At 37.7% G+C, this 14870-nt stretch overlaps 1 protein-coding gene across 1 annotated transcript in view; it reads right to left on the reverse strand.

The window, feature by feature from the left end:
• The window catches only part of LOC141762134 (mucin-6), a 51230-nt gene extending 42364 nt beyond the window's left edge, over window positions 1-8866 (reverse strand). Inside the window, exons 1-17 of the mRNA XM_074626052.1 lie at window positions 8752-8866; window positions 7921-7965; window positions 7149-7374; window positions 5963-6092; window positions 5751-5814; window positions 4737-4819; window positions 3891-4086; window positions 3668-3793; window positions 3439-3559; window positions 2664-2799; window positions 2501-2578; window positions 2336-2405; window positions 2068-2205; window positions 1801-1950; window positions 1088-1182; window positions 850-982; window positions 249-492 (exon numbers count right to left, since the gene is read on the reverse strand). Coding sequence (XP_074482153.1) covers window positions 249-492; window positions 850-982; window positions 1088-1182; window positions 1801-1950; window positions 2068-2205; window positions 2336-2405; window positions 2501-2578; window positions 2664-2799; window positions 3439-3559; window positions 3668-3793; window positions 3891-4086; window positions 4737-4819; window positions 5751-5814; window positions 5963-6092; window positions 7149-7374; window positions 7921-7965; window positions 8752-8800 — 2084 coding nt within the window. The 5' untranslated portion in view covers window positions 8801-8866. The remainder of the gene's footprint in view (window positions 1-248; window positions 493-849; window positions 983-1087; window positions 1183-1800; window positions 1951-2067; window positions 2206-2335; window positions 2406-2500; window positions 2579-2663; window positions 2800-3438; window positions 3560-3667; window positions 3794-3890; window positions 4087-4736; window positions 4820-5750; window positions 5815-5962; window positions 6093-7148; window positions 7375-7920; window positions 7966-8751) is intronic.
• Between the last annotated feature and the right edge of the window lie 6004 nt (window positions 8867-14870).

The following is a 14870-nucleotide window of genomic DNA, read 5'->3' on the forward strand; positions in this document are numbered from 1 at the left end:
CCCCATGCACGCACAAGCACGCATCCATGAGTAAGCTACAAAAATGATGGACACAGCGCCGCCGCCGCCGAATAAACGTAAATATAGCGACGTTGACAAAGCTTGTTCCAAATGAGAGTGAATCTGGGGGTTGGCTTTCAGGAGGGGCCAACTTTGAATATAGTATTTACAAACAGTAAACGACAATTCCTGCATAGTATGCCTTTAAGCATTGTAATTGACTGTAAATATTCAGATGATCAGCTCACCACTTTCGTCCTTCGATAATAATAGATCCCGGGGCTGTTATACCGCCGTGGTAGTGACAACCGCACTCTGACTTTCGGGTGCAGATGTATCCTTGGTTCAGATGGGTTCCCTCCGGACAGCCACAGCCCTCCACGGGAGCGTCGTCCAGCCCACAGGTAAGGTCGAAGCCAGACAGGGAACGGCATGTGTGGTTGCAGGCTTGCATGTTGTAGGAGAATTTTTGGTTGTTCTGACATGTCAGAGCTGGGACACAACATTAACATTAATGTACCACTGATTTTAACACTACTATATGTGACATTCTTATGAACATAATTTTACACTCTTGGCAGTTGTAACACGGTAGTTGATTCAACCTATAATCTGTATAAAGCCTTTACATTTACTGTTATAAACATCTGGTGTCTGAATGGTTTTTAATCATCCTTTTATCATTATCACAAAAGTGAAAAACAACAATCTCATAAATGGAGCAGAATGTATTTGATTTAGGCTTTTTGGAGCCAGTTGTTATGTTGAACATTGGCTCTTTTCAGTGGACTGTGTAAAGTGGGAGGATACAGACAGAATAAATTGTATATTTATCAAAGCTGTACTTACTGCAGTTGGTAGCTTTCCTCCAGTCACCAATTACAACACCCAGACTGGCGCAGGCTTTGGCGTAGCTGCCCAGAGCAACACACAGGCACTGAGGCGGACTGTTGCCACAGTTACATGTTCTTTGGATGCAAGCCTGGAAATAACAAAAACAATCTGTTTTATGCTAACAGGAGTCAGTCATTGATATGTCAATTGTTGAAAACACTAAAACTTATTAAGTACGGTGCAAAAGTGTTACCGTGTGGTAGTGATCAGTTGGGATGTGATCATGGCACTTAGCAAATATCCCAGTTGGGTTGTTCAACACAGAGCACATTTCCTCAGCATATATTTCTGCAAAAATACATATTGAGACAATGAAATATGTTTGTTTGTCCTTGTAGTTTAAGTATTTGTATATATATTTATTTTCATTAGTTTTTTTATCCTATTTATTATTATTTTCTAATTTATTTATGAACTTTTTTGTTTATGTAAATATATATATATATATACATTCATTAATTAATTTATCTATTTTTAAATTTTATAAATACATTTTATATTTATTTGTATTATTATTTAGTTATTTAGTTACCTATCCCCCCCGTAGTACAATGGTTTTGTCTGTGTATAAGTCTACGGTATGAAAGCATGTACCAGTATGTTAGATGTCAAGTGTTTGTCATGTTTATGAAGTGTATGAAGTTTGCTTAAAAGTGAAAAAGAAATCAATAAAAATATTTGATTAATAATAATAAGTATTTGACAGAGAAGCAAGCAAACTATAGAGCAAATTCCAATATTTTAATATCAAAATATAATAATTGTATGTCTATTTTTTCTATTTAATTTTTTTAATAACTTCTCATCCCTGATATGTAGAATTCAGGCAGACAAATAAAATACGATGCATGAATCTATACACATATTTCCGACATTTTAGAAGCACGTTCCATCCTTAATTAGTACCGTTGTCAGTGTTGATGCAGGTGGGGGGTATGTTCCGAGGACAAGCACCAACACTCCAGGACTGAGCGAACGGTTGAGCCGAGTTCTCGATGATCCCGCTGCTGGTGGTGAAGTCGTCTGTGGTGTCGTTGTTGCTGTTGCCACAAAGACCTGAAAGACAGAACGACTCTGATTACAAACTGGATCATGTATTCTTGTATTTTATTTTTTGGTCTTGAGAGCTCATAAAAACAAAACGTTGGCTCGTTTGTAGACTGACATCCTGACCTGAGATCATGCCAGTGTGGTTTCTGGGTGGGGTGATGTACAGCTGGATTTCAGGAGACATCTGGACTTGGATCTTCATACCGAAGGATGTGTGGACTTGGACGTACAAGGAGGACTGCCAGAAAACCAGAGCATGATCTGACAGGGGACAGAAGTTGGTAAGTGTTTAGGTGGGTGGGTAACTAAGGCTACAAGACATATCACATATTCAAATCTATGATCCAGTCAATAGATGCAATGGACGACAGTTCTTCCCATTTTTTTTTACCAGACTGATGAAGTTCAGTCATGTCCTCTTCTCCTAATTTAACCATGTTGTGTGAGAATGTATACGAGTCCTGCCAATTCAAAAAAAGAAGGGCATTTATAGTCAGTGACATTTTTTTTTATAGATTATATCATTTAAAATTCAACCCTCAAAGACTGCTTGTACCTGAAAAAGCTGAAGAATAACTTTTGTCAGAGAGGGCGCCTTTGCAGAAAACTCTATTGTTATTGTCCAGTTGAGACCCTTAAAAATTAAAAGAGCAGTTAGTATCATAAAAAAGACAACATGGGTTAATGTTACATGTTGAGCTACTGGGGGAAAAATTCACCTGTGAAGCCACATACGTGCATTTACCAGGGACGACAAATTGTTTGCCATCGAATGTTGTCACAAACTGCCCTTCAATTAGACATCTGGTGGGGCAGAGGTTTTCAGAGCATCGCCATTTCCCGCTGTCACACATACTGTAGAAGACACATGAGGATGAAAACTTAAATTAAAAACTTTACGTCTCTTTTCTTTTTTCAATACTTATCCATATCTGGGAATTACTAAAATCAAATTTTATACAGCGTAGGATCCCGTATGAATCTTGTTTTTTTGCCGCCAGAGGTGACATGAGAGGGTGGAGCTAAGTATAACCAATCACTGAATAAGACATTTTTAGGCAACCAAAATGTTACAATTAACTTTCATGAACTGAAAACACACTGTGAAAGGGTTAAAGTTCTACGACGAAAACACGGACAACTCCCAGACCAGACAACACCGTGGTAGCGACCTGTCAATCACAAGGTAGCCACGGCCTAAAGCATCCCCTGCTTTATGGTCTATTTGACTCATGCTGTATTGGAGAAGACTTGAAACTAGTGATTGAGACCATAAACTCATATTTACAATGTTTACTGAGGTAATAAATCAAGTGAGAGGTAGGCTCATTTTCTCATAGACTTCTATACAATCAGACTTCTTTTTGCAACCAGAGGAGTCGCCCCCTGCTGGCTAGTAGAAAGAATACGAGTTTAAAGCACTTCAGCATTGGCTTCACTTATTCACTTATTTCCCACTGGTTCTGAAATAAAGTTTGAACTGAATTGAATTACCATGACTGACACTTGGTGCTGCGTATGTCCCCGGTTGAGTAGCTCTTGCCAGCAAACACACAGGGGCAGCTGGACACACTCACACAGTGGAAGCCATCTGCGCGATCATTAAGCACCTCACCTACAACACAAATTAATATACCTTTTAATATTAGGCTCATGTAGGCTAAACAAGCAATGCAACAACAAGTGAAGAGCTACATCATAACGTCAGATTGTGCTCTCTCACCCTTTGTGCAGACACAGGAGCTGGTGAGTTCCTGGTTGGAGAATGTGGGGTAAGGGTTGGAGCAGCTGGGAAGAAAGGGCGGTCCCTGTTCTACATAAACCAGGTCTCCAGGACAAGTCGGCTCCGCTGCGTTCACCCACAGAAACAATCACATAATTCAAACATGAAATTTGAGCCAAATAATTTGAAGAACTTTAAAAATCTAGTTTTAAAGAGCACCTACCACATTCAGTTAAAGTTCTCCATACGTTCCAGGCGTAGCTTTCATTTCCACACTGTCGGACAACTTCTTTGAAGAAAGCACAGCCGATGTATCCGCTTGTTTCGTAGAGGTAAATGTTCTCTTCACAGAGTTGCATGTAATGAGGCGTCCTGTCTCGCAGACAATCCAAGGTGTAGGAAAAGAACATTCTGCATGCCTGCAAATATCATCAGAGAAACCACCTGAACATCTGGATCCATGACATATTGTATGGCCTTGTGGACTTTGTCTTATAACTTCAAATCTCCACCACTGACGTAGAAAAGAACAGAACAGAATAGAAAATAATGGAGACCCTTTGATGCTGATCTCAATATTATTATTATTCAGTGTTTTTTATTTTCCTCCTTATGTTTTGTATTCTATTCAATCGTATTTTTTATTTTAAGTGTGTTTTTATCTTATTTTACATTAATTTTACATTACATTATTGCATACATTATTTTAAATTATATGCTCCTTTATTGTAAAGCTATTTGTGCTGCATTTCTTGTATGAAATGTGCTATAAAAATAAGTAATAAACTTTATTATTATTAAACTGAGGTGTGTTTAAACGCAGCTGAATGGATTGCCTCCCAAAAACATGAATTACTGAAAGTCATTACTTTATAACTAAAGAGACAGTTGCGTCAAATAATTCAAACCCTCTTTCCAGTGAGGTCAATGAGTGAAAAAACCCAAAGAAAGTAACGTAGAGAGGAGCAGTACAGTACCAACAGCAGACTGGAATCTAGTATCATCAGCATCCACTCTGATGGTTGTGTTTTAAATCATCAACAGTCAGCCATTTCAGCAGTTAACTTACTGGATTCACAGCGGAGTCAAGATCTCGGGTTTGACATGTGTCATCAGCGAGCACGCTCTCCGTAATCAACTGCTGCCCGTTGCCTGATTTCATGAAAATTGTACATTCTTAGAGCAAACTGTATGCAAGCAAATATCAAAGTTTGCATGAACAAAATGTGTGCAGCATTCTTATAATCAACTACATTATAATCATGACTACAAATACTCATTCATTTTACACTTGTGGTTTCACTTGACTTATGAATTCTTCTTTTTATGACCTCCGCCAAGCCCGAAGGCCTATGAGGGAGGTTATGTTTTCACCGACGTTGGTTTGTTGGTTTGTCTGTTTGCAGGATTACTCCAAAAAGTCCGCAATGGATTTGAATTAAACTTTATGGAGGGGTGGGGTGTGGCACAATGAACAACCTATTCGATTTTGGTGGTGATCCGGATCATGATCCGGCTTCGAAAATGTGTTTTTATAACTCCGCTCAGCCTGTGCATTAACACCACAGGCTTTAAGACATGCGCAGTGTAACTGATGATGCGTTCATGACACGTCACCCTGCATCTTTCCTTCTGCCTGCAGAAAGAAAGCGAGGGGTGGAGGGAGTGGGGGGACACCTGTAGATTCAGCATTTTTTCACATTAAACTAGGTGAAATTACAGTTGAGTTCGACCAAAGCACACTTGGTGATTGTTAGAAAGATTAACGATGACAGTTTAGGTGAGTTTTATTTTGTTTGCTCCGCTGCGGTCAGCTGATCTCAGCATAAACAAAAATACACGTGGATGATGGCGCAAGCTGCATCAAGCTGAGAGGGGGGGGCAATCGTACTCGGGCAGCTTGGCGGAGGTCTGCGCTCTCCGAGTGCAATTCTAGTTTTAATTTAACATCACATACAGCTTAACAAAAGCTACAAATTCCATATAAAACTCATTTATAGGCTATTATAACCACAATTGCTAATGGTATTACTGCTATATTACAACAATACTGCTATCAATTCCAGTAATTTAACCATCATACCTGCGACGTTGTGTTTTCCACACAGTCCAGTCATGTCGTTGCACAGCTCCTGCTCCAGCTCCACCTTTAACAACAAGTTTATAAAAAAAGTAGCTTCAGTGGTTGAGTTTCGAGCTCTGCAGTACCAAACTAGCTGTGAGGATGTGGGATGATGCATGAGGTGTGCATGTATTTGTGTGTCTGTGTTTATGCTCTTGTGTGTGTTAACTCACCCACACAGTGTCTATTCCTCCAGGTAGGTTGTGCCAGGTGACCGACAGAGGAAGCAGCGAGCTCTTCAGTTTAGTGTAGATGCCGTACTGAAAGATGTGCTGGTAGGTGTGGTCGTACGGAAGGGAAACACTGTTAACAAATAAACATACAGAGGTATCAAGAGAGGTGGAGGAAGTATTCACATCATTTACTCAAGTAAAAGTACTAATAACACACAATAAAAATACTATGTTACAAGTCCTGCGTTGAAAACGTTACTTAAGTAAAAGTACAATCAGGAAAATGTACTTAAAAGTATTAAAAGTACTCAATGCAGAAACATTTAAATCAGTTTAATCTATCAAAATAATTAAAATAATTATAAGGAAATCAGCAAATTCTCATATTTGTGAAGCTGGAAACAGGAAATGTTTTTGCATGAAAAAGGACGATTATCAAAGTAGTTGCCAATTAATTTTCTATCAATCGATCAATCTACTAATTGTTTCAGCTGCACATTTTAATATTTTGAGTGCAGAAATCATAATTTGTAAAGGAACTAGTAACTAAAGTTAACTAATAATTGTAGTGGAGTGGAAGTAAAAATTTGGCTTGAGATTAAAATACTCACTAGTACCCTTAAATGTGTACTTAGGTACAGTACTTAAGTAAATGTACTTAGTTACGCTCCACCAATACAGATGCAGAGAACAGGAGTTATCACAGTGGATTTTAAAGACAAATAAAAACAAAATAATTTAATAAACCGTTTGTGTATGTCTGTTTGTATATTTCCTCTTTCTCAGACAAACCAGGTCTTTCAGGAAGTCTTCTCACTTAATCCACTTTGATTTGAAAAAATTATAATACTGGTTAAAGATTAGTGTCCACCTCCCCCCAAATACAGCCTGTAAGTCACCTTGCAGAATACTTGTATGTTTTCATTTGTTTCAACCCGGAGAGACAACCCATTAATAATGCAATGTGTCCCAGAGTCAAAGCTAATGATCAACTAACATTGATGACATTAAGAATGCATAAAAACCACCTGGCTTGGTGGCTGAGTGTGAATGCCAATTTAAGTGAATGATTTGTGTTTGACAAAACACTCATGTATGATTGGATCGAACTTTGCATGAATCATTACTTGATGTCAGTTTCCCTGTAATGAAACAATATCAGGGCGGGTCAGGGTTGGGCCCGAACCTTTTCTTCTCCACCAGGATGTTTCCGTTCTGCACAACAGTCCTGACTTTGTTGATAATGATCTCGACTTGGACCAGCAGCCCGTTGTCACCTCGCCTTACGGTGATATCACATTCCACCCGGTTGTGGGTGAAGCGTGTGAGGGTGAACGGGCAGTTGGACCGGACGTGGTAACTTGAACTGTTGAAAGGCTGGACGACTCCACTGCCAAACGTCCTGCAAGTGTCTGATCACAATTCACTGATTAATGCTCAACAATGAAGACATAACTGGGCTCAATAATGAAGCAGTAAATCAATTAAATTATGCTGTTATGTTGGATTTAGGGTTTAAAATGTCAATGTCAATTTTTTCTAGTCTGTTATATGATAAAATTTTTAAAAGTACCATTTTTAAAATCAATAAGCCACATGATCAACTATTATTTCAAGTCTAAAAAAATCTAAATCAAATCACATTAATTTGCCACAATCATACACATGACAACGTACAGTAAAATTTGCTCGTGTCCAGCTCCAGAAAGCAAGTAACAATGAGTAAAATAAATTGACTAAAATACTATAGAATAAAATAAACCAAATAAAATAAAATATTTTACAAAAGAAACAATAAAACAATGTAATGTATCAGTATGTTTCAGATGAATTAAAACAAAACAGTGAAACAATGAAATTGAAAATTTAAAGTTTCAGAAAAACTGAAACAATATAACCGGTACATATATCTGTATAATGAACTGATCAATATCCAACATTGATTGAATTATACTCACATTTCTGAGTTTCTGTTGTTGTGACTGATTCCCCTGTGCCTAAAACTAGGAGAAATACAGCGTCATGGTGGAAGTAAACATGAATTATGATTAAAAACACAAATGGATACAGCGGGGATTGTTATTGTTGTACCAGATACAATATTTAGATATGTAATGCACAGATAATGCACATCAGTGGTAGTAAAAATTGATTATTTTTTATATATTTAAGACTTTTACTTTTAATTAAGTAAAAGTCGTGCATTGAAAATGTCACACATGTAAAAGTATTATTAGCTACAGTAACTCTACTTTACAGTATCAAAAGTAACTCATAATTGAGAACAATAGCTCCAGTCAGTGTTATACTAATTGACTAATTATATTATTGGACTAGTGGGTGGTTTAATCTACAACATTTCATCATACGTTTTGTGCGTAAATTATTAATTTGTAAAGTAATAGTAAGTAAAGCTGTCAAATAAATGTTACTAGAGTAAAAACAACAACATATAGTATAGTAGAAATAAAAAAGTAGCATGAAATTGAAATACTGTTCCTCAAATTTATACTTAAGTACAGCAAATATACTTTTTTTATTCCACCCCTCAGTGAAAATGACATTTCCTACTCCAGTTTGCCAAATGTGATTAAAAAAAAAAACCTAGAGGAAATAACCATAAAAAACAACAAATAATTTTATAGAATATGGCAAATGTTAAAAGTTTTGCCGTTTATGCTGCTATAATTCATTAATTTTTGGTCCTTTTTTTGATTTTGCAATATCCTTTTCCCTTGTCACTTTTTTCTGCTTAGAAGAATTAAATAATATTCATAATTGCATGGTACCTGAGGCCAGTGCAAAGCAGAATGCCAGCATCCATCGCTGTGAGGTCATGCTGCCTGATGGTCTCTCGCTGCAGGAGACCAGATGAAACCAGGAGGAACTGCACACACAGCCCACCACATGGGCTTATATATATGTGCAGTGTCCATACGCACACTCCACCCCATACTTGTGCACACAAACGTAGACCAGGAAACTAGAAAAAGAAATCAGTTTAAACATTAAACTAATTAGTAATTCAGCAGAAACATGGAAATGATTACACAATGCTTGGAAAACCAGCTTAATTTAAAAACATATCCTGCTTTTCATATTGCATTTACAGTGACTATTTCATGGTTCAACAACAATCTCTATAATAATACTCCCGTGGGAAATTTTGAGTGCGTCTGTTAAAGAGAGATCTTGATTAGAAAGAGGTTGGGATGGATGCACAAACACAGTGGACGTCTCAATATCAACTGCTAAAGAGAGTTTGAAACGTAATCCTGTTCTTTTATTTCTTTAAAGCCCTAAGTGTTTCCTGCCAGTAAATATCAACACCTTGTTAACACTTGGGTCATCACCCCTCACACATAACGGGTAAAAACAAATCTTGTATTATGGAGAAAGAGGGATGCTTACTTTTGGAAAACACTGGTGAACCAGACAATGCCTTTGCTAGTTAACAGAGGACAAATGGACCAATAACAAAGTGAGAAATGAGGCTAAGTAAATGACCAGGGTGCATGAACCAGGAAATAGTTAGTTATTTTTCCGTTTCAGAGCTGAGGGAGAGTACCACATGACGTTTTAAAGACATGTTCTGCAGCTATACTCAGATTTCTTTTCATGCAAAGATTATACTTAAAGCTGCAAACTTGAGTTTAAAAGCTTCTCAACTTAAATCAGTGAGGTGGTAAAAGGATTAAGTGGCTTATCAACACTTCAGCAGGCTACATTAAAGCTGAGAGCTATCACCGTAACCCACCACCTGTCAATTGAGATATTATAGCTTCCAAATATGAAATTCTTAGTGTGTGTAGATATTAGTATTGAGAAGTACTTTCACTGCTTATGATTTACTACAACTGTGGTATTTATTGGTTGAAGGTAAAACTAAATTACCTTATGCAAGTAGTGTTTAAGTAGTTATATACAGTTGTAAACCACTGCAAAATACTAAGTGTATGTAGGGGAGAGTGGGGTAAAATGAGCCAGTGGGTAAGTTGACCCACCCCCTGTATCTTGGCAACTGTGATTATGTTTTGTCATGTGACCATAAATTCAGGAAGTACCCATCATTTCTATCTTGCTGTGATGAAGTGAAGCACATGGGAGAAGTAGTAAGTACTTTTTTACACCAAAAACAGTTTTTTCCCTATCAAAGTAAATTTTCTGCATGTCAGGAATAATGAATGTTAGGTCAAAGCAAATTTATCCAGGTCTAAAAAAATATATTATACATGTTGGTGATTTACTAAGGTATAACACCATGTTAATCCCTTCGCTAAAGATTAGCCTGAATTGCTAAGCTGGGCCATTTTTTCCAAAATGGTAGCTATGGGGCAAAGTGAGCCAAAGGCTATGGGGTAAGTTGAGCCACTGGCTCACTAATATTCTACTATTATTCCGAGCCACTGGCTCAACTTACCCCACCATAAATTAACCAAATTAATTCTCTGATGTATAAAATGGTATTACTGTTGAGTGTTACACAACTTGGTTTGATTTTTTTATGTGTTAACCTTTATAGAAGAGGGAGATAAAGGAAGTTAAAACAGTTGGTTATAGTGGAACAGCAGAGGCAAAGAGGGTCCTCACAGAGGAGGTAGAGAAGGAGCTTGCAGACCATATCAAGAAGCTGGCTGAACAGTTCCACGGCCTTACTCCAAAGAAATGCTGTGAACTGGCATTGGAATTGGCAGAAAGAACAACCTTCCTGTCCCCAACAACTGGAAAGAGCAGGGTTTAGCAGGTAGGCCTAGGTCAAACCAAAGACCAAGACGAAAATCACAGCGTACAGCAGTTCTGAGGAGAGTGTGATGCCATCCCATTTGATGACACTTCTGAGCACGAGAGTTCTAATGATGAGAGAAGTGAATCAGACATCTCAGATCTGTTAGTTGGTGACTTTGTCATAGTAAACTTTGTATCCAAAGGCAGAAGCTACCATTACATTGGCTTGGTTGAGAGCCTGGAGGGCAACGAAGTGAGTGCAAGATTTCTCAGAAGAATCCGGGGGAACACTTGACGTGAGAAGCCCACCTTTGTATTCAAGGAAAAGGATGAGGCATCTTTTCCACTGAGTGATGTGCTGAAGGAGCTACCTCAACCTCAAAAGGCTGGAGGAACTGCAAGGAGGGAGCAACAGTTCATATTTCACTGCAACCTTGACGACTGGAATATTGTCGAATATTGAATGATATTTTGATTGTTCAATGGTCTTGAAACTCACAGGTGGTTTGTTCTCACAAGTTCATAACTGTGAAACTGTTTGTTAACACACTTATGCTGAGGTTTAAACTTAAAAACTCAGATGTTCAGTTTACCCCACGATGGCTCAACTTACCCACTGACTCGGATCAACTTACCCCTTACCTGGGGCAAGTTGAGGCACAGGAGCACTTTTTTTGGGAAGGTCATTTTTTCCAGACAGCTTTGTGATGGATGCATGCTGATCATTTCATTTGATAGGAGAGATCCTGAATTTAAGGTTCAAGTTTTCATTCTGCTTCTGTCTCATTTTTCCTAACCTCGAGGACAGCATAAGTAAAAATTGTCTCATCTTACCCCACTCTCCCCTATATCAAAAATTGTCCAATGTTGGTATGGAAAAATAAAGCATTGTGCTCTGGTGACATTTCATTGAAATAAGCAAGGTATACCTACTTGTCATAACTCACTGTAACTGCCATAGAAACTCCTGTCAGTGCAACATGGACAAAATCTTTGTGTATCCCTCCAGAGCAGGGGTCTGCCACCCAGGGCTCCGGAGCCACATGTGGCTCTTTAGCTCCTCTCCAGTGGCTCCCTGTGGATTTATAAAAATGGAAATGAATAACTGTTTTTTGTTTACATTTTCATTTTTATTTATCATTGTTGTAGGTCTATGGTAGGATGGAGTATTAGGGCCACATTGAGGGAAAAAAATAATCTGAGATTTCGAGAATAAAGTCATAATATTACGAGAATAAAGTCAGAAGTTTACATGAACATTTTTTTAATATTATGAGAATAAAGTCATAACTTTATGATAAAAAAGTCATAATATTATGAGAATAAAGTCATAACTTTAAGATAAAAAAGTCATAATATTATGAGAATAAAGTCATAACTTTAAGATAAAAAAGTCATAATATTATGAGAATAAAGTCATAACTTTAAGATAAAAAAAGTCATAATATTATGAGAATAAAGTCATAACTTTAAGATAAAAAAGTCATAATATTATGAGAATAAAGTCATAACTTTAAGATAAAAAAGTCATAATATTATGAGAATAAAGTCATAATATTACGAGAATAAAGTTGCTGACCCCTGGCTTTAAGGCTAACCTGTTAGCAACTAGCTAGGTTAGCTAACTTACCTTCACAAACCAGCAGTCACGGAGCAATATTATCATGTTTCAAGCATAGCTAGCTAGCATAGCAACACCACCAACACAAAGTAAAACTTATCTCCAAAGCAAAAAATTAGAGACATTACTGGCATAATGTTACCTTATGTCCTCATTTAACTAATTAACTAACTAACTAACTAACTAACTAACTAACTAACTTAACGTCAACTCACTCCGTTATTCACCTTAATCTCCATGGCAACATGGAAGAGGCCGTTGATTGGTCGACGGAAACGACAGTTCGACGACTGGGAGCAACATCCGGGCTCTTCCGCTCCTCTCCAGTGACTCCCTGTGGATTTATAAACATGGATATGAATAACTGTTTTATGTTTATATTTTAATTTCATTGTTGTAGGTCTGTGGTACGATGGAGTATTAGGGCCAAATTGAGGGAAAAAAATAAATCTGAGATTTCGAGAAAAAAGTCATAGGTTTACATAAAAAAAGTTGCAATATTATGAGAATAAAGACATAAGTTTACGAGAAAATAAGTAGTAATATTACGAGAATAAAGTCTTAACTTTACGAGACAAAAACTAATATTACAAGAATAAAGTCAGAAGTTTACGAGAAAAAAGGCGTAATATTACGAGAATAAAGTCATAACTTTACAAGAAAAAAGTCGTAATATTATGAGAATAAAGTCATAACTTATCGGGAAAAAAGTCGTAATATTATGAGAATAAAGTCATAACTTATCGGGAAAAAAGTCGTAATATTACGAGAAAAAAGTCATAACTTAACGAGAAAAAAGTTGTAATATTATGAGAATAGTCATAACTTTATGAGAAAAAAATAAAATAACACGTAAAATTACTACTTTATAATGTTATGACTTTATTCTCAAAATAATATGACTTATTCTTGAAATCTCAGATTTAGGTTTTTTCCTCTCCTACCATAGACCTACAACAATGATAAATAAAAAATAAAAATGTAAACAAAGAACAGTTATTCATTTCCATGTTTATAAATCCACAGGGAGCCACTGGAGACGAGCTGAAGACCCCGGATGTTGCTGGCCCCTGCCTTAATGCTAACCTGTTAGCAACTAGCTAACTTACCTACACAACCAGCAGTCACGGAGCAATATTATCATGTTTCAAGCATAGCTAGCTAGCATAGCAACACCACCAACACAAAGTAAAACTTATCTCCAAAGCAAAAAATTAGAGACATTACTGGCATAATGTTACCTTATGTCCTCATTTAACTAATTAACTAACTAACTAACTAACTTAACGTCAACTCACTCCGTTATTCACTTTAGTCTCCATGGCAACATGGAAGGGGCCGTTGATTGGTCCACGGAAGCCGACGGAAACGACGGTTCGACGACTGGGAGCAACATCCGGGCTCTTCAGCTCCTCTCCAGTGACTCTCTGTGGATTTAGGAAACAAAAGGAAATTAATAACTGTTTTATGTTTATATTTTCATTTTTTTTATATCATTGTTATAGGTCTATGGTACGACGGAGTATTAGGGCCATATTGATGGAAAAAAATGAATCTGAAATTTCAAGAAAAAAGTCATAATATTATAAAGTAGTAATTTTATGTGTTATTTTCTTTTTTTTCTCGTAAAGTTATGACTTTATTTGCCAAAGTAAGTATTTTCACACTGGTTTTGGTCTTCACACAAACTCCATGGAAATATGTAGCTGGGTCTTTTAGCTGGTGGCCGCTAAACTAACGTGTTAGTATACAGAAGGTTTATCAGAGCATTTGATTTATTGCTGATATATACAGTATAATGTTGTTGATATTGAGAAGCTTTTACATTCATATCAAAGCAGACATTTTGACATGTAGCCTTTAACAGAAAAAAAAGCACAGGTGTAACTAATAACATTAATTAGGGCTGTGTGCCATTAAAGGGACTGTTTGTAACTTCTTACACGTATAAATCACCTGGGTCGGTGTCCCCATGCGTGCTCGCTCGCATATGGCTACGCTGTTCAGACTCAGACTCCAACACAAACTACACGGAAGCACCAAAACCGCAAAGTTATAGGCCTATCTAGTGAAGCCCGTCTGTTAAACAGTGTTGGCCGCGGTCGGAGGACGCGGGGGAGACCGTAGCTTTGGTCTCCAGGACCGGAGTCTCTGCCGTACTCTGCTCCTCTTCTCCTCTGCCTGCTTACCTTCACTCGGCTCGCTCCAACTCACGTGCATGCACGCACACTACACACTGCAGAAGAGTTAGTAGCTCTGAGAATATCTAGTGAATGTACAGTGGACGTTTGTGCAGAAATAACTGCTGCAGCTCCTCCAGACCAACAGAAGTTTCCCGTGTCTTGTGAAGTGACGGGACTCCGCAGCGAGAAACGTTATCGTCTCTGACCGGGTGCCGGTGTCTCCCTGTTCTCTCCCACCGCGGTCGGGGGGCTGAGGCAGGAAAAGCCAACACTAGGATCAGCATTGATTCATGGAGAGACCTTCGTCTGGTCAGCTAACATTACTGCCAAGCAGCTGAAATATAGAGTGATATTGTGGTTTTAGCTGACGTGTGTCACC

Source organism: Sebastes fasciatus, chromosome 23 (genome assembly GCF_043250625.1).
Source record: "Sebastes fasciatus isolate fSebFas1 chromosome 23, fSebFas1.pri, whole genome shotgun sequence".
Classification (NCBI taxonomy): domain Eukaryota; kingdom Metazoa; phylum Chordata; class Actinopteri; order Perciformes; family Sebastidae; genus Sebastes; species Sebastes fasciatus.